The sequence below is a fragment of the Bufo gargarizans genome, chromosome 2 (genome assembly GCF_014858855.1).
Source record: "Bufo gargarizans isolate SCDJY-AF-19 chromosome 2, ASM1485885v1, whole genome shotgun sequence".
Lineage (NCBI taxonomy): Eukaryota > Metazoa > Chordata > Amphibia > Anura > Bufonidae > Bufo > Bufo gargarizans.
In genome coordinates this window covers 483,243,452-483,263,948 of record NC_058081.1, presented here as the reverse complement: position 1 = coordinate 483,263,948, position 20,497 = coordinate 483,243,452, and the positions used below count along the sequence as shown (strand labels likewise).

The 20,497-nt window shown below is 36.7% G+C and overlaps 1 protein-coding gene across 1 annotated transcript in view; it reads right to left on the bottom strand.

Annotated features, from left to right (window-relative positions):
* Nucleotides 1–20,497, bottom strand: part of BICD1 (BICD cargo adaptor 1) — a 194,057-nt gene that overhangs the window by 10,020 nt on the left and 163,540 nt on the right. The window contains exon 7 of the mRNA XM_044277450.1: nt 5,980–6,187. Within this exon, the coding sequence (XP_044133385.1) occupies nt 5,980–6,187 (208 nt within the window). The remainder of the gene's footprint in view (nt 1–5,979; nt 6,188–20,497) is intronic.

Here is a 20,497-nt window from a genome sequence, read left to right as displayed (position 1 = left end):
CTGTTTATTAGAAGGTAGAGCATGGATAATAGTGAACGTTTTATATACCGCCTCCCTTCAAATAGATATTTTGTTAAAAATTCATGACCTTACGCTTAATGCAGGGGATAAATCACTATTGGTGTTTTTTATAATATATTGGGATTTTAATAATATAATGGATGAGAAGATAGATAGAGGCAGAATAGGGAAAAGCACAGGTTCTAAATTAAAAAGTACTACACAAGAATTGGGTTGAATTGATATCTGGAGGATAATGCACCCAAAATCAAGGAGATACTAGTGTTTCTCCAAAACGCGCAAAAGTCTATCACGGATTGATTTAGTATTCACTAATAATAAGGGTGCACTAGACATTGAAAGAGTTAATTATGGACAACGGGGGGTCTCGGACCATAATCCCATTATAATAAACACGAAAATGGGTGTCGGGAGGAAAATAAGAGGTATGAATATAAACATAGGTTGGATAAATATAATGGGAGTACATGAAAAGTTTTTGAAAGAAATTAAGGAATATTTTCTTATAAACGAGGGTTCAGCAGTAATCAACACGGTTTGGGAGGCCGCAAAGGCCTATATTAGAGGGATCATTATAAAATATACGGTAATATATATAAAAAAATTAAGGGGGAAAATAATATCATTAGAAGGAGAAGCGGAAAGTTATGAAAAAAAAAACATTGGAAACCCTACAGAGCAAAACTATAAAGAATGGGTAGATAAAGTCACGTTAATGGAACACGAGCTGTTTCTGATGGCGGAACAACAAAAAGAGAACTTTGTGAGAGATAACTATATCCATGCACATATACCTGGTAAAAAGTTAGCCGCCCTGGTGGCAGCCCAGACAAACAAAAATAGATATATACACTGTCTGATAGATAAAGCTGGACAAAATCTGGTTGAACAAGCTGCTAAAATAGATTTACTTAAAGAATATTTTAAGAATATGTATAGTAGCAAAATAAAGAAAAATGCACAGCAAATACAACAGTTTTTGGAGAAAATTGCCATCAAGAAATTAGCTATAGATCAAAGGGATAAGCTGGAAACCCCCTTAGATCCAATAGAAGTGGATAGTGTATTATTAAAAATAACTAAAAACAAGATCCCAGGTACGGATGGTATTCAGTTTGAAATTTATGCTCAGTATAGGGAAATATTGACCCCGAATTTGCTTAAAATGTGGGCTTTGTCGAGAGAGTCGGGGAGATTACCCGACTCCTTGAGGGAAGCCCTTATTACACTTATTTTAAAACCTTGGAAAAATCCAACTTCGCCAGACTCATATCGCCCCCATCTCATTGATTAATACTGATAACAAGATATTAGTAAAAATATTGCTGGCCAGGCTCAGGGAGGTGTTGCCGGTGCTTATACATGACGATCAGACGAGATTTATGTCGGGCAAGACTACAACTAAAAATCTTATTAGATATTTTGTAAATACCCAAGTGGAACCCACAAATAGTGGTGAGAGGATGATTTTGACTTTAGATGCCTCAAAAGCTTTCAGTGATAATTTTGTTTCATGGGTAAAACTACTATATACGCAAATATCTGCAAGAGTGATATTGAACAGTGAACATTCTGATAACATACCTATCGGTAGAGGTGTTAGGCAGGGGTGCCCCCTCTCCCCTTTATTATTTGCCATAGCTTTGGTGCCTTTAGCGGAGATGATTAGGCAAGATAGAGAGATTGTGGGATTCAGGTACGGTTCCCACAAAGAGAAAATTGCCCTGTACGTCGATGACATTATGCTATTTGTGTGGGTTCACTCCCTAAGATCTTTCAGATATTTGAGGATTATAGCAAATATGCTGGACTTAAAATAAATTGGGCTGAATCAGCCTGTATCCCGATTGACCCTCTAAAAAACGCAACACTGGGTCAATTGGAGATTAAGAAAAAAGATGAGCCGGTAAAATATCTAAGTATTCAGATTACTCCTAACCCCAAGGATTATATACATCTAAATGTGCTTCCTAAAATACATGAAATAAAGAAAAAAGTGGAAGTGTGGAAAAATTTACAAGTATCAATGGCAGGTCGAATCTCACTGGTGAAAATGGCTATCTTACCTTCCTTGAACTAAGTCATGTGGAACGCGCCGGTAATAATCCCTAAGAGAATTATTAAAAGGATAGTTTCCCTTTTGACGGATTTGATATGACAACGGTAAAAAAAACTAGAATCAGAGCGCAAATATTGTACATTAAAGAGAAAGAAGGTGGACTATCAGTCCCAGATTTGGAACTTTAGTTTCTTTCTGGCCATATTACAAATATGATAAATTGGAGCAACTCACAAAGATATAAAGCTATGCTAGAAGGGATCAATAAAAACTTAGATAAATGTAGCATTTTTCAATTAGTAGAGGCTAATACTTTGTCATATCAGCAAACTAATAAAGTGCCACTTTTTGAATTGTGAACAGTGCCACTTTTTGAATTGACAAAAATCTGGAAGGACGTCAGGGTAATGTGGTCCCACACTGGAGTGCATGTGGGCACTCTACTGTGGAACAACACTTATCTTAGAGAATTAAAATTAATTGAACAAGAAGTGTGGTGGAAAAATGGTATTTATAGATTGGGACAAGTATGGAAGGAGGAGCTTATAAACATCTGTGGTACTGGAAATCTACTGACCTTCTACTATTTCCAATTGAAACAAGCCCTGCGGACGACATTAGGAAAGGGAACACAGATATCTACCCTCCCATATCCTATAGGAAATATATCTAAGTAAACAGTGGGTAAGAAGCTGATATCAAGGATATATCACGTTCTATTATACCAGAAGACAAAAAAAAACAGCAGCTAACTGTCTATTGCATAAATGGAAGGAGCTTTTCCCCCAGTTTTGGGAGAAGGTGATACATGCAAAAAATGGGGTTTCACATAACTTCTCCCATAGGGTTACACAATTCAATATAATTTATCAACTATACTATTCCCCTAAAGATTTGATGAAGTTCTATAGACCCAACGAATTTAGTTGTAAAAAATGTGGACTGATAGGTGTGGACGGTGTCCATATACTCTGGACATGTAGAGAGATACAAGACTTTTGGTGGAAGGTAAATGAAAGAATAGAGAAATATCACGGGTTTAGAGTCCCAGTGGAGTTGGAAACCTGTATTTTTGGAATTATGGAAGGGATAGAGAACCTAAATCAATGGTAATAGCAGTTAAACTCCTGTTTTTCGCTAGGAAATGTATCATCGGACATTGGGGTAGTAGTGTGTTACCTACGGTCAAGGAGTGGGAGAATCTTGTGAGAACCTCTATAATTAGAGAAGAGTTCCACTTAGTATCGATAAAGAAAAAACTAAAAAATTTTAGATTGTGGCAGATATAGTTGAAAGGTTGAGGGGATTGAGAATGGTGAGATGTCTGGGGGGGGTAGGGATGGGGAGGGGGGGCAGGGGGGAGAGACGGTGGGTTACGGAGGAGGAAACATTTTATTTAATTTTTTTACCGCTCTGGGGGAGCAACAGGCATTGGGGGGTAAATAGGGTGGGCAATTGATATATACTGATTTTATAAAGCCATAATGCTATTAGATTAATTGCATTTGTACCGGTTAAATAATGCAAAACCTTGGATCATTAATATTGCTGATGACTGCAATGAATTTTTTAAATACCAATAAAGATAATAAAAATAAAGGAATTAGTACAGATTAAAATTGCAATATATTTATTTTTTAAATTTTCTTGTTATTTTTTTGTATTTGCAAAATCAATTGCCATACAGAATTTAAGGTTCTATGATTTAAAAATCAAGTATTCACTTCAATAGGTTGACATAAAAATTTTCTGCATTGTCAGTTTGCATGACCCACATTTAATATCACAGTGTTTGCCAAGTGGTCATGACAGAAAATGAGAAAAATAAATGTAATATTAAAGCTCTAGTCTTGTCTGTGTTTGGGGAATTAAGTACTGTAATTGTCATTGATTTTAATGAATTTTTAAGTAAACAAAAGTGTATTATTTTTTTTTTACCAGTGAGATACTTATGAATTGCATATTTTAGAGCCAAGATTAGAACTATCCCAACTGTTCATGTGATGAACTATGGCACAGGAGCACATATCCAGAGTTCATCCTAGAAAAACAAGATAAAGGTTTTTTTTTCTTCTTCTTTCCATGGAATATTCTATATACCTACCAAATGCTCAAGCCATGGAGTGATAATTACTCCTTATATTCACGTTCATGGTGCAACAATAACCATGTGAATGTCCACTGATAAGTTTCTCTTAGAACTTTCTTCAAAACTAAAGCTAATTGTGGTCAGACTGGACTTCTCTTGAACCCTTGGCGTTAGGCTACATGCGCATGAACGTATTTTGTTTCCGTGTCTGTTCCATTTTTTTGGCGGATAGGATGCGGACCCGTTCATTTCAATGGGTACGCAAAAAATACGGACGGCACAGCGTTTTCTGTCCGCATCAGTATGTTCGTTCCATAGCCCCGCCCAAAAATAGAACATGTCCTATTCTTGTCCATTTTGGATAAGCATTGTTACAATGGATCCGCAAAAAAAATGGATGGCATACGTATGGCATCCGTTTTTTTTTTTTGCGAATCCGCAATTTGCGGACCGCAAAACACATACGGTCGGGTGCATGTAGCTTTAGGCACAGCTTAACCTCTGAAGACATGTACATAATTATCTCTCTGACACCAGTAATTTCTTTTACACCTTTACACTGTTGATATACATTTGTGGACTTCTGTAAACCATGCGTAGAAGCTACTTTGATGTCTTGGTGTCCTAGTATTATCCAGTAGACAGTACTTTCTCTTAAGTTGATGGCACTTTCTGAGCCCATTTATAAAAACTAGTGCAGAAAAAAAGTGGGGTGTCACCCATATCAACGAATCAGATTCCACTTTTCAAATTTGCAGTGCAGGTTGAAATTTGGTTGCTGCATTACTGTGTCATTAGGTGTTGTGAGAGTAATGGTCAACTTTATTTTATATAACTCTGTAATCCATGCACATACATAAACATAAACCTATATTCTAGTATAGTTAAGTTTTGTTATTAATCTGATTGAATATAATGTGAATCTTATCATATTTCTCTGCTGTATAACATTCATTATGACCTTGGGAACACACTTCGAGGGCCCTCTGTAAATGTGACTAGACATATGTAACCTGTACGGAAAAGGGTGTATCTTCCTATCTGATTAGTAACACGATAAGACAATTAAAAATGCATTTTCATGCCGGTATAAATCTGTGGTCTCAGAACATTTTGACATGTTTTCCAAGGATAATGTACCAGATGACCGGTGTATGTTTCCATTGCCTGGAGAGATGAACTTTTACTTATATACTTGTCCGAATTAATTACTATCTAATTATATGACTATAAGAAAATGCTAAATGTATCACGTGTAACTATGTAACGTGTAAAGGTCCAATCATATGTACTGTAACCGCCTTGAAAACCCCCAGTTTCTCCTACTATCATAAAGATATAAAATAAAGCTCTTTTGAGGCAGACCCCAGATCTCCTCAGATACAGCTCTTGTGATTGTGTCTGTGTTATCAGTTGATTGACCTAATATTTGATTGTTGATTGCTTTATACTTGAAAAATTAATTACTCTGATAGTGTCCACATCACTGTACCTACATCCAATGATGTATATACATAAAACACATATATATATATATATATATATATATATATATAGTGACAGCAATACACAATAAATGACAGATGGGTGGTTTTACAAACTTAGACATGGTTACAAGACTATAGACTGAATGACATGGTGCCCTCATCAGCTAGTTTTAGCAATATCTGGTGCTGGCTCAGTATTATGGCTAGATGGATACCCCTTCATGTCAATGACATTCAAGTCCATTGTGGTTTGCTTAAAGGAAAACAGGCTATGCATTAAGGGGTAAAAAAAGTGTTGTGCTTGTGGATTGTTCTAGACTTACTTTGGGGCTACCGATCTTGGTTTTTCCTGTCTTGCCTTTGGTACGCCAGGATTGCTCATGGTCAAACTCTAGATCTTCCAATCTCTGCGTGAGCGCTAGCTTTTGCTGGATTGCCATCCTTAACAGAGAATTCAAAGTCTTCTTCTCATCCTCCGCGGCTGCCAGCTGTCTCTGCATTTCATCTAGCTGTGTCACATATTCATCACATCTGCTCAAACAATAGGTGGAAAAGAAGAAAATAAATTAGACCAATAGTGTCAGTGGCTCACTTGTTTCAGACCTTGGAGTAGGTGCTCGCTCCAGGGCGTACCCATCGCCCAAGTGTATAAAGTTTAGTAGTAATACAGTAGTGGAGGGCACTCAAATTTGATGAGGCATGGATTAGAACTAAATTAAAATATTATGTCAGTTTATTCATAAAAAACAAATGTTAGTGAAAATAAATAACATATTAAATAACCTCGTCTCTGAATATTAAAATGTGCCGGAATAAAGTGTAAGTTCCACTGGTTCTGGAACAGACCGAAATAACTTAGATAATTAGGAAAACATTGAATATAGGTTAGGTGATCATCACCTACAGCTGATTAGCTAGTTACAACTGGCTGGAAAAAATATATCTCCCTTTTCCATAGAGACAAGGCAGTTAGATGTCAGTATATACAGTCAGGTCCATAAATATTGGGACATCGACACAATTGTAACATTTTGGGTTCTATACACCACCACAATGAATTTGAAATGAAACTAACAAGATGCTTTAACTTCAGACTGTTAGCTTTAATTTGAGGGTATTTACATCCAAATCAGGTGAACGTTGTAGGAATTACAACAGTTTGCATATGTGCCTCCCACTTGTTAGGGGACCAAAAGTAATGGGACAATTGGCTTCTCAGCTGTTCCATGGCCAGGTGTGTGTTATTCCCTCATTATCCCAATTACAATGAGCAGATAAAAGGTCCAGAGTTCATTTCAAGTCTGCTATTTGCATTTGGAATCTGTTGCTGTCAACTCTCAAGATGAGATCCAAAGAGCTGTCACTATCAGTGAAGCAAGCCATCATTAGGCTGAAAAAACTAAACAAACCCATCAGAGAGATAGCAAAAACATTAGGCGTGGCCAAAACATCTGTTTGGAACATTTTTAAAAAGAAGGAACGCACCGGTGAGCTCAGAAACACGAAAAGACCTGGAAGACCACAGAAAAAACTGTGGTGGATGACCGAATTATTCTTTCCCTGGTGAAGAAAACACCCTTCACAACAGTTGGCCAGATCAAGAACACTCTCCAGGAGGTATGTGTGTCAAAGTCAACCAGGGATGAAACCCAGCGTCTGGTGGAATGGTGTCGATGTCCCAATATTTATGGACCTGTGTATATATATATATATATATATATATAGAGAGAGAGAGAGAGAGAGACAGAGTGAAGCTGAGTTACGGTTCCCGCTGCTCTCGGCCTCCCACATGGCGTCCCACGTGGTTCGTCTCAGCCTCTTTATGTTCACCGCTTGATTAGTAAATCACTCACAATGATGAGCATCGGTTTGTTTCTCTGGGGTTCACTTCAGGTTAAATGTGATATTCCAGGACCAGTGAAGATATATTGGGCAAAAGCACTTTGAGTTAGAAACAGAAAGTTCTTGAATGAATCAGAAAATGGCCACTTCTGAGGTGAATAAGTATATAATTATATAATTTGTCACGTTATGACAAGTTGGCTAGTATGGTTCCCCCCTAGTGATTCAGGACAGGGATATATCTAAAATCGGATAGTATTGAATTTTTTGACCAGACACAAACCATTAGTAGATAGAGGGTATATGTTTCGTCAAAGTGACAGGTACCACGCCCCTTTTACACGCCCCCTTTTATATAGCTTGATATAAATTTGATATAAAATTTATATCGCGATATATGCAAGCAGATGGCTTAATTCATGAGGTTCCCAGACACTTGTTGTCATGGTGGCTTAATTTCAGATTTTCCCAGACCTCTGACAACCGAGCTGCTCTACAAGGGCATGACCTCTGTCATGGATATCAAAGGTACCGCTTTTAGGCCATGCAACATCACTACCTCTAGCAAGCAGCTGGCCTAATTCAAGAGTTTTTCCCAGCTCCCATGTCAATCGAGCTGCTCTACAAGGGCATGACCTCTGTCATGGATATCAAAAGCACAGCTTTTAGACATGGCCACAGGTGATAGATATCGGCATAAATAGATAGCTAGATAAATTGCTAACTGTTGGCAGCTAGATAAATAGATGTATATATATATATATATATATATATATATATATATATATATATATATGTTGTTGATTGATAAATTGATAGATAGATAAATAGATATGTTATAGATAGAAAGATAATGGAAAGATAGATAATAGATATAAAGATAGATAGAAAGACAGATAGATAGAATGGATAGATAGATAAAATAGATAGATAGGTAGATAGTTAGATTGTTCATAGATAAATTGATAGATAGATAGATGTCTAGATAAATTGTTAGATAAATAGGCAAATAGGTAGATAGCTAGATACTTTGAAATTTTGAATTGTGTAAACATTTCAAATGAATACAACTTTGCAACATTGCTGTGTGTAATGACAGAGTGGTGGGGTTTGTCTGTCTATATTGGCACAGATATATGGATAAATTGCTCATATATAGATAAAATTGATAAATTGTTAGATAGCTGGATAGATAGAAAAATTTATAGAAAGATAGATAGCTAGACATATCAATGGATACATTGTTAGATAAATGGATAGATTGATAGGAAAATAGATAGAACGATTGGAAGTTAGATAGATATTAGAAGCTAGATAAATAGATAGCCAAAATAGATAGAAAGACATATAGATAATAGATAGAAAGATGGATAGATAATAGATAGAAAGAAAGCTAGTTAGATAATAGAAAGACAGACAGATAGGTAGAAAGATAAATTAGAAATAGCTAGAAAGATAGATAGAGAAATTGATAAATTGTTATATAGATTGATAGGTAGATAGATAGATAAAATATTTATCTATTGAGACGTTAGATTGGGATAGATAGATATACAGATAAATTGATCATTTTGACATTTTTACAGCATATTGTACAACATTTTTGAAAATGTTGCATTGTGTAAACATTTCAAATTGTGTATTGACAGAGTGGTGGGGTTTGTCTGTCTATATTGGCCCAGATGTGCGGATAAATTGATCATAGATAGATAAATGGACAAATTGTTAGATAGCTGGATAGATAGAAAAATAGATAGAAAGATAGATTGAAAGACAGATCAATGGATCAATTGTTAGATGAATGGATAGATTGATAGGAAAAATAGATAGAAAGATTGGAAGTTAGATAGATATTAGAAGCTAGATAAATAGATAGCTAAATAGATAGCAAGACATATAGATAATAGATAGAAAGATGGATAGATAATAGATAAAAAGATAGATAATAGATAGAAAGACAGACAGTTAGATGGGTAGAAAGATAAATAGATGTTTGATAGAAAGGTAAAGAACTGTTTGATAGATAGCCCTGTTAAAGTAGCTAGATGGTTAGAAATAGATAGAAGGGTAGATAGATAAATGGATAAATTGTTAGATAAATGGATAGATTGATAGGCAAAATAGATCGAAAGACAGCCAGTTAGATAGATCGAAAGATACATTTGTTAGCTAAATGGATAGATAGATAGATAGATAGATAGATAGATAGATAGATAGAAAGATAGATAATAGATAGAAAGAAAGATAGAAAGACAGCCAGTTAGATAGATAGATAGATAGATGTTTGATAGATAGAAATGTAAATAGATAGATGTTTGATAGATAGCCGTGTTATAGTAGCTATATGGTTAGAAATAGATATAAAGATAGATAAATTGATAAATTGTTATATAGATTGATAGATAGATAGATAAAATATTTATCTATTGAGACGTTAGATTGGGATAGATAGATATACGGGTAAATTGATCATTTTGACATTTTTTACAGCATATTGTACAACATTTTTGAAAATGTTGCATTGTGTAAACATTTCAAATTGTGTATTGACAGAGTGGTGGGGTTTGTCTGTCTATATTGGCCCAGATATGCAAATAAATTGATCATAGATAGATAAATGGACAAATTGTTAGATAGCTGGCTAGATAGAAAAATGATAGAAAGATAGATAGAAAGACAGATCAATGGATACATTGTTAGATAAATGGATAGATTGATAGGAAAATAGATAGAAAGATTGGAAGTTAGATAGATATTAGAAGCTAGATAAATAGATGGCTAAATAGATAGAAAGACATATAGATAATAGATGGAAAGATGGATAGATAATAGATAAAAATATAGATAATAGATAGAAAGACAGACAGTTAGATAGGTAGAAAGATAAATAGATGTTTGATAGAAAGGTAAATAAATGTTTGATAGATAGCCATGTTATAGTAGCTAGCTGGTTAGAAATAGATAGAAAGATAGATAGATAAATGGATACATTGTTAGATAAATGGGTAGATTGATAGGCAAAATAGATAGAAAGACAGCCATTTAGATAGATAGAAAGATACATTTGTTAGATAGATAGAAATATAGATAATAGATAGATAGATAGAAAGATAGGTACTAGATAGAAAGAAAGATAGAAAGACAGCTAGTTAGAGAGATGGATAGATAAATAGATGTTTGATAGATAGAAATGTAAATAGATAGATGTTTGATAGATAGCCATGTTATAGTAGCTAGATGGTTAGAAATAGATAGAAAGATAGATAAATTGATAAATTGTTATATAGATTGCTAGATAGATAGATAGATAAAATATTTATCTATTGAGACGCTAGATTGGGATAGATAGATATACGGATAAATTTATCATTTTGACATTTTTACAGCATATTGTACAACATTTTTGAAATTTTGTTGTGTAGGATATGTCTTAGGACATCTGTGCCAGTGCACAACAGTATATACATTTAATATCAAGCAATGTAAAAGTTAATATCAAGCAATATAAAATTGTAAAAGCAACCACTATAAATTTAATATCAAGCAATATAATTTTTTATATCAAGCACTATAAATATAGATAGCTGGGAAGATAGACTAAAGATACGTCGATAGAAAGATAGATAGATAATTGATAAATCGAAAACAGGTAGATGGATAGATAGAATATAGATAGGTAGATGGAAAGATAGATAGTTGATATATAGATAGAAAGATACATTTGTTAGATAGGATAGATAGAATTTAGGTAGATGGGGTATATAGATGTATATATACATAGAGAGATAACAGATAGCTGGATAGATAGATAGTTGGATAGATAAATGGATAGATAACAGATAGCTAGCTAGATAGTTAGATAGACAGTTGTCTGGATAAAAGGGACTGATAGATAGATAAATGGATAGACAGTTGTCTGGATAAAAGGGATTGATAGATAAATGGATAGATAGATAGATAGATGACAGATAGATGGAAATATAGACTATAAATAGGTAGATATAAAGATAGATAGATAATTGATAGACAGAAGGATAGCTAGGTATATACATTGATAGATAGACTTTAGCTAGATGGGGTATATGGCTGTATAGATACATGGATAGATAGATAGATAAAATGGAAAGATAGACAGATAACAGCTAGATGGAAAGATAAACTATAGATAGATAGAAAGATAGATAGATAATACATAGATAGAAGGATAGATAGGTAGATAAATTGATAGCTAGAATTTAGATAGATGGGTATATGGTTGTTTAGCTACATAGAGAGATAACAGATAGATGGATAGATATATGTATAGACTTTATATTATGACATGTCCTGACATGTCTGTAGATAGACAGAATAGATAGATAGATAGATATATAGATAGATAGGTAATTGATACATAGATATGTATCTAGAAATATAGATAGATAAATTGATAGAATTTAGTTAGATAGATAGATAGATAGATAGATAGATAGACAGTTTTCTGGATAAAAATGGATTGATGGATAGATAAATGGATAGATAGAAAACAGGTAGATGGCTAGATAGCCTATAGATAGGTAGATAGAAAGATAGACGGTTAGATATGTAGATAGAAAGATAGATAGATAATTGATAGATAGAAGGATAGCTAGGTATATACATTGATAGATAGACTTTAGATAGATGGGGTATATGGCTGTATAGCTACATAGATAGATAGATAGATGGAAAGATGGACAGATAACAGATAGCTGGAAAGATAGACTATAGATAGATAGAAAGATAGATAGATAATAGATAAAAAGATAATAGATAGAAGGATAGATAGGTCGATAAATTGATAGCTAGAATTTAGATATAAGGGTATATGGTTGTTTAGCTACATAGATAGATAACAGATAGATGGATAGATATATGTATAGACTTTATATTAGGACATGTCCTGACATGTCTGTAGATAGACAGAATAGATAGATAGATAGATAGATACAGGGCCGGTGCAGGGATTTTTGCCAACACAAGCGAAGCTCCCATTTGGCGCCCCCCCCCACGCTTCTCCTCTCTGTGGTCCTGGTTTCTTCTCTCTGCTTTAGACAATGGCTGGTTTAAGGACCATATTTTTCGACCTCTAAGACACACCTAGGTTTTAGAGGAGGATAATAAGAAAAAAATATTTTCCAATACCACTCAAGTCAGACCAGCAATCAGACCCCCAATGTTAATCAGACCTCAGCTCACAGCCCCAATCAGACCCCCAATGTTAATCAGACCTCAGATCAGAACCCCATGTCAGACATCATCCCCCAGCCATCAGCCTTCAATGTCATCCATCAGACCCCCATGTCACATTTCTCCCCCTCCATGTCACATTTTTCCGCCCTCCCCCAGGGTGCGCCCTAAGGCGGCCGCTTGGTCTGCCTTATGGTAGCACCGGCCCTGGATAGATAGATAGATAGATAGACAGTTGTCTGGATAAAAATGGATTGATAGATAGATAAATGGATAGATAGAAAACAGGTAGATGGCTAGATAGCCTATAGATAGGTAGATAGAAAGATAGACAGATAGATATGTAGATAAATTGATAGATAGAAAACAGGTAGATGGCTAGATAGATAGATAACTGCTAAAATTTAGATTGATGGGGTATATGGATGTATAGATACATAGCTATATAGCAGATAGCTGGATAGATAGATAGTTGGATAGATAAATGGATAGATAAAAGATAGATAGATAGATAGATAGATAGCTAGAAGAGATAGATACATAGATAGATGGATAGATGTATAGATAGATAGAATTTAGATAGTTGGGGTATTTGGCAGCATGTACACATAGATAGATAAAATGGATAGATATATAGATAGATAGATAGATAGATAGATAGATAGATAGACGTTACATAGATTCAGATAACATGAGATATATTCAATAAATAGTGAAAGATATTGCTAGTTAAAATCTAACCTCATTTGTATGTGATAAAAGAAAAAGCCAGTTAGTGAAGCATTACGAATTATAAATGAACACAGATACATAGATACAGATAGCATAAAGCATATTCAAAAATAGTGAAAGCTTTAAAAGCATAAGTGCCAATGGTTCTTACCTTTTAAGTGTATTATGCCTTGTTGGTCTATGCTTCTATGTGCCCAAGTCTCTCTGTGATAGCCATGCAGAGCCTGGGACCTATGTCTGTAGAAAAGTCATTTAGAACCGTATCGATTAGAAGAATACCTCCTGTGGCCAGGTCTAAAAGCTGTGCTTTCGATATCCATGACAGAGGTCATGCCCTTGTAGAGCAGCTCGGTTGTCAGAGGTCTGGGAAAATCTGGAATTAAGCCACCATGACAACAAGTGTCTGGGAACCTCATGAATTAAGCCATCTGCTTGCATATATCGCGATATAAATTTTATATCAAATTTATATCAAGCTATATAAAAGGGGTGTGTAAAAGGGGCGTGGTACCTGTCACTTTGACAAAACATATACCCTCTATCTACTACCATTATACGAAGCCTCAACTCCACAGGGGTCATCAAAGTTTGGACGGCTTTTCTGTGTATTTTCTGGACAGCAATTCTGTTATTATCAGACCAGTCATGCTACTTTGTTACTGTTTGTCTATGACATTTATTTTATATGTGCTGTTATATATTTTATTATAGATAGGCAGACCAATCAGAGTGGTTACCAGCCACTTCCAGCTCTGATTTAGGCTGTACATATATGTATATATATATATATATATATATATATATATATATATAGACATCTAACTGTCTTGTCTTTATGGGAAAGAGAGAGATTTTTTTCCAGCCAGTTGTGACCAGCTAATCAGTCGTAGGTGATCACCTAACATATTCATTTTTTTCCTAATTATCTAAGTTATTTGGGTCTGTTCTGGAACCAGTGGAACTTACACTTTATTCCGGCGCATTTTAATATTCAGAGACGATGTTATTGTATATGTTACTTATTTTCACTAACATTTGGTTTTTATGAATAAACTGACATAATATTTTAATTTAGTTCTAATCCATGCCTCACCAAAAGAAGAAAAGGGATAAAGTATTTAAATTGTATTAGTAAAGAAGAAAGCTAGAGGAGCAAATAGGTGGGTTGTTGATGCCATGGCCATGCCTACAATGTTCTGCATCCCTGATAAATATGGACAATACAGCTCTTGATAGATGGCATCAAGGTTTGATGTCTATCCCACCCTTGCTTTGAAAAACAAGTAAGTTTGGGTTCTGTTCACATCTGCTTATCACTGTTAAAAAGTTCAAAACTAATAATGATTATTCAGTGCAAAGGTATTAAAATCATTCTCTCTATCGCTCTGTGATTGCCTCATATATTAGGCAACTAAATCCCTAAGTGAAGAACCAGATGTTTAAGTGAGATCTGCTGAGTAGTAGACTCATGGATCCGATGACTCTAATGATAATAAATCACTGTTGTTAGGTAATGTTAGTTTCTTTCCACCAGATAATGTTATCTGCCACAAGATACTAGCTCTCTCTCTCTATAGGTCTCTATAGCTAACCTGGAAAATTCACTTAGACAAAAAGATTCTTCATTAGCAAGGACAAGTGAGTGCACAGATAAATAATGCTGCTCCAAGCAACCTGTCCCTGGACCTAGTGGGTTTCACATGTGAATGAGCATAAACTAAGCTCAAAGGATGCCCGCTCAGCTACCGGTCCTATGTTTTCAGAAATTATTATGCTTTTTAGTTTCTCACATTATATTGCAGACGAATCACTCAGATCATGATTAAGACGTACAGTCGAAACGCGTAGACCTTGCCTGTCTGGTCAGCCTATGGATTTTATAATAAAGAAATAAAGAAATTGGATTTTATCCTGAGCCTGCTGCTGGATTTTTTTCTATTATTCTGTTATATGGCCTACAGTATTGCTTTTCATACCCTAGGACAATGCTAGTCTGATTGCACCAGAGTGGGGGCACTTACTGAGATCTAATATATGCAAATGGAAGTAACATATGATTTACTTCACTATATGTTTCCTATTACTTGCTTTGCTATGGTAGACAACATGTTTATTGGATATAGCACTTTATTATACCATGTCCCATATTATATATACCCAAACTACATCCAATTCACTAATTTTCTAGCCAGTATTCCACGTGCCTATGGAAATCTAGCATAGACCTTGTAACGAATACCGTATCCTGACTGACTTCGGACGTCAAATACGTAGACCCAGCGAGATACGGTATGGTCACCAAGGCGTGACGTTACGCTGTCCCTGACGAGCAGGTAAGGTCAGCTTGGTACAGTGTTTACAGACTCCTCTTGTCCACGCGGGCACAGAGAGGCAACAAGCTGAGGGAGCCTTTTCACTGCCCCAGTGAAACAGCGCTTCCTCAGCCTGGGAAAACTGCCACCAGCTTCTCGTTTGATATAAGTCGGGTCCGCTAACAGGATTATATAGGGTGAGAAACCAACCCACAGTAGCGTATAACTAGGCCAAAACACAGACGTGGGGATTCGTGAATGAGATACCAGAACAGCTCAAGATTAAATTATATATTTAATTGCCTTAATGGCTCACTAGACATAACACAATATACACAGAAAATATATACACTACGTGCAGAATTATTAATCAAATGAGTATTTTGACCACATCATCCTCTTTATGCATGTTGTCTTACTCCAAGCTGTATAGGCTCGAAAGCCTACTACCAATTAAGCATATTAGGTGATGTGCATCTCTGTAATGAGAAGGGGTGTGGTCTAATGACATCAACACCCTATATCAGGTGTGCATAATTATTAGGCAACTTCCTTTCCTTTGGCAAAATGGGTCAAAAGAAGGACTTGACAGGCTCAGAAAAGTCAAAATAGTGAGATATCTTGCAGAGGGATGCAGCACTCTTAAAATTGCAAAGCTTCTAAAGCGTGATCATCGAACAATCAAGCGTTTCATTCAAAATAGTCAACAGGGTCGCAAGAAGCGTGTGGAAAAACCAAGGCGCAAAATAACTGCCCTTGAACTGAGAAAAGTCAAGCGTGCAGCTGCCAAGATGCCACTTGCCACCAGTTTGGCCATATTTCAGAGCTGCAACATCACTGGAGTGCCCAAAGGCAGAAGGTGTGCAATACTCAGAGACATGGCCAAGGTAAGAAAGGCTGAAAGACGACCACCACTGAACAAGACACACAAGCTGAAATGTCAAGACTGGGCCAAGAAATATCTCAAGACTGATTTTTCTAAGGTTTTATGGACTGATGAAATGAGAGTGAGTCTTGATGGGCCAGATGGCTGGATTGGTAAAGGGCAGAGAGCTCCAGTCCGACTCAGACGCCAGCAAGGTGGAGGTGGAGTACTGGTTTTGGCTGGTATCATCAAAGATGAGCTTGTGGGGCCTTTTTGGGTTGAGGATGGAGTCAAGCTCAACTCCCAGTCCTACTGCCAGTTTCTGGAAGACACCTTCTTCAAGTAGTGGTACAGGAAGAAGTCTGCAAGGTAAGAAAAACATGATTTTCATGCAGGACAATGCTCCATCACACGCGTCCAAGTACTCCACAACGTGGCTGGCAAGAAAGGGTATAAAAGAAGAAAATCTAATGACATGGCCTCCTTGTTCACCTGATCTGAACCCCATTGAGAACCTGTGGTCCATCATCAAATGTGAGATTTACAAGGAGGGAAAACAGTACACCTCTCTGAACAGTGTCTGGGAGGCTGTGGTAGCTGCTGCACGCAATGTTGATGGTGAACAGATCAAAACACTGACAGAATCCATGGATGGCAGGCTTTTGAGTGTCCTTGCAAAGAAAGGTGGCTATATTGGTCACTGATTTGTTTTTGTTTTGTTTTTGAATGTCAGAAATGTATATTTGTGAATGTTGAGATGTTATATTGGTTTCACTGGTAAAAATAAATAATTGAAATGGGTATATATTTGTTTTTTGTTAAGTTGCCTAATAATTATGTACAGTAATAGTCACCTGCACACACAGATATCCCCCTAAAATAGCTAAAACTAAAAACAAACTAAAAACTACTTCCAAAAATATTCAGCTTTGATATTAATGAGTTTTTTGGGTTCATTGAGAACATGGTTGTTGTTCAATAATAAAATTAATCCTCAAAAATACAAGTTGCCTAATAATTCTGCACTCCCTGTACAGTGGTCTGAGTGGTAAATACAGATGGCGTGGTACAACAGGGTTAAGCAGAACAAAAGTCAGTTTACCAGATGGATGAGTCCTTTGGGTGGTGATAGATAATGGGTTTCTATAAGGCTTAGCTGTAGTCACATAGGAAGCAGTGGTGTCAGCCGTTTCCAGGTCCCTTCCAAACACGCATGCAGCGTGACCCCCCTTCAGAAGAAAAGACATGCCCTCTTGCTGGCACAAGCCTTTTGACCTGTAGCCGGCCCCTCCCGGCCTCTGGGAGGAGTCCACTCCCCCCTCTTCTGGGGCTGGCAGCAAATGAGTCACAAAACCGATTAGGGCTCATGGCTCCAGACCAGAATGTCACAGGAAGGTGATTCAGGGATCAATGGATCCACCTGGGTTACCAGTAGAGTCCAAGCATGGTACCATTATTTGGTTTCTGTGGGGAGATATGTATATCTCCCCTCCCTGGAATCCCACCACCAAACTATGACCACAGGCCTGTTCATCATGGCCACAGGGACACAAATATGTATCTGGTTTAGGTCTGCGATGGAAGGTCAATTTATAATTGCTTACGAATCGCCGGTTCCATGATGTCTTATTGAACTGGGGAATGGCCTAGACCCCCTGCAGGGAATCTTTCCTGCAGGATCTATGCTATCTGGATGGAGGTGAGAAATTATAATCAAAGGTGGCCTGCTAGAAGTTCTCTGTCATTTGGCTGGGCTTTGAAGCAGGGCCCCCCTGTGGAGCTCACTACCTCTGCTATCTGACAGCAGATGGCTGGGGTGGGAACATGGCTGACATTAAATAATAATCCATATTCCTCACAGTCCTGTCATACTCATACTCCTCCCTTCGCATTCTCAGTTGTTTCCACTGCATGAAGGGACAACTTTGGAGCCTCATGGTTACACTTGATGCATAAGGTGTTACTATCAGAGCCCCCCATGTATCAGAGGCAGGAGCCAGCTGGCAGGGAGGTAGGAAAATGGGCATTGATTTTGCACACTATGAACCACTGAGGAGTGGCCAGCACCCTGTTTGTGCTCCATAGCTGGGTGGGGATTTCCTGTTAAAAAGGCTCAATTCTGGCGGCTGCTTCATGGACACCCTAGTGCTAGTCTTGCCGCCACACGCTAATAAAGGGTGCCTGGCATTTCCACATATGGATAGTATATACTAATGCTCCTAAAGATGCACTGGTTACAGAGTGATGAAATGTATACAACGTCTATAATACAATACATCTTATGAGCAAGCTCAGTTGTGTGTGGAACAGTCTTTAGGTTATACTGTGAGACACTAACAGCATATCAGTTGCTGAAAATGCAGCACCAGAAGCTGAGCAGGCATCCTTTGTTCAACTGAGTTTATGCTCCTTCACGTGTCAAACCCATTAGTCACTTAGGTCCAGGGACAGGTTGCATGGAGCAGCATTATTTGAGCTCCGTGAACACATTGCATTTATGCAGTCACCTGGACCCATGCTAATGAAGAATGTGTGCTTAGTTCACTCACTGGCTGTATAGTTGTTTGGCCTCATTAATTTTCAAGGTTAGTATAGACCTATAGGGAGAGAAAATATCTCATGGAAGATAACACTGTTTGGTTGTAAGAAACTAACATTATGTAATAACAGTGATTTATGATCACAAGAGTTATTGGATCTGTGAGTCTACTACTCAGTAGATCTCCCTTGAAATGTAGTTCTTCTCTTGTAGGTTTTTGTTTCCTGATCTATTAGACACTTACAGGGTGATATTGAGTGTTTTAATGTCTTTGTATTATATAAACATTTTTTGTTTTATTTTCACAGAAAAAAGAGGAATGACCCCGGATATCCCACAAACACACACAAGGAGAACAGTGCCTACACCGTATAAATGTGTTGGGATATCCGAAAAGAAATAACTCGGTACAAGCTCCGAGTACAATAACAAAGGAAAAGAGGAAAGAAGCTCAAAGTACCAAACTGATAATTAGAATAAATATTTTATTAAATCAAGAAGATGATTAAAAACACACATATAATTGATGCCCTACCCTGTCCTTGGCATCAATTATATGTGTGTTTTTAATCATGTTCTTGATTTAATAAAATATTTATTCTAATTATCAGTTTGGTACTTTTATTTTCACAGGCAGTGAAGGGCTGTTCACATCTGCATCACGGCTTCCATTTATAATGAAAGCCTGAATACTGTACTAGATCTGTCCTATGGCAGACCCAAATTGTGCCTGAAGGACCCCTTACTGTACTTATAATTTATAAGATTCCTTTCCGTGATTAAACTCCAAGAACTCCGAAGACATACTGATAGGGAACTTAGATTGTGAGCCTCATTGGGGACAGTTGGATGCTAATGTCTGTAAAGCGCTGCAGAATATAGTAGCGCTATATAAGTGCATAAAATAAATAAATAAGAATAGTGCTGCATGCTGCGCATAAAGTAATGGGCCTTCAAAGCTCAGTAGGCCCTGAAATCTTCCTAGGTTACCCTGGTGCTGATTTTGACCTTGTGAGACAATGAGTACGTAGCAACTTTGAACATCCCCTAACATGTACTAGGAAGAGTCATTTGTGGCAATGTGGCTACCTAGTAGATGTAGAGACACCACGTTGGTGCATTAATATTTGTTCTTCAGGATCTTTGGATACCTTGATGACCACCCTGTGGAAGCTCTCAAGGAGGCAAAACAGTTGTTAGATTTCCCATGAACAGAAACAGCTGAACAGATGTTTTTAATAAACCTCAGGGACATTTCTAAATGTTATACAAAAATTTATTTTGGTTTTGAAGATGATATGGAACACCCCTTCTATATGACCTTGAAACACCTGAAAATAGAC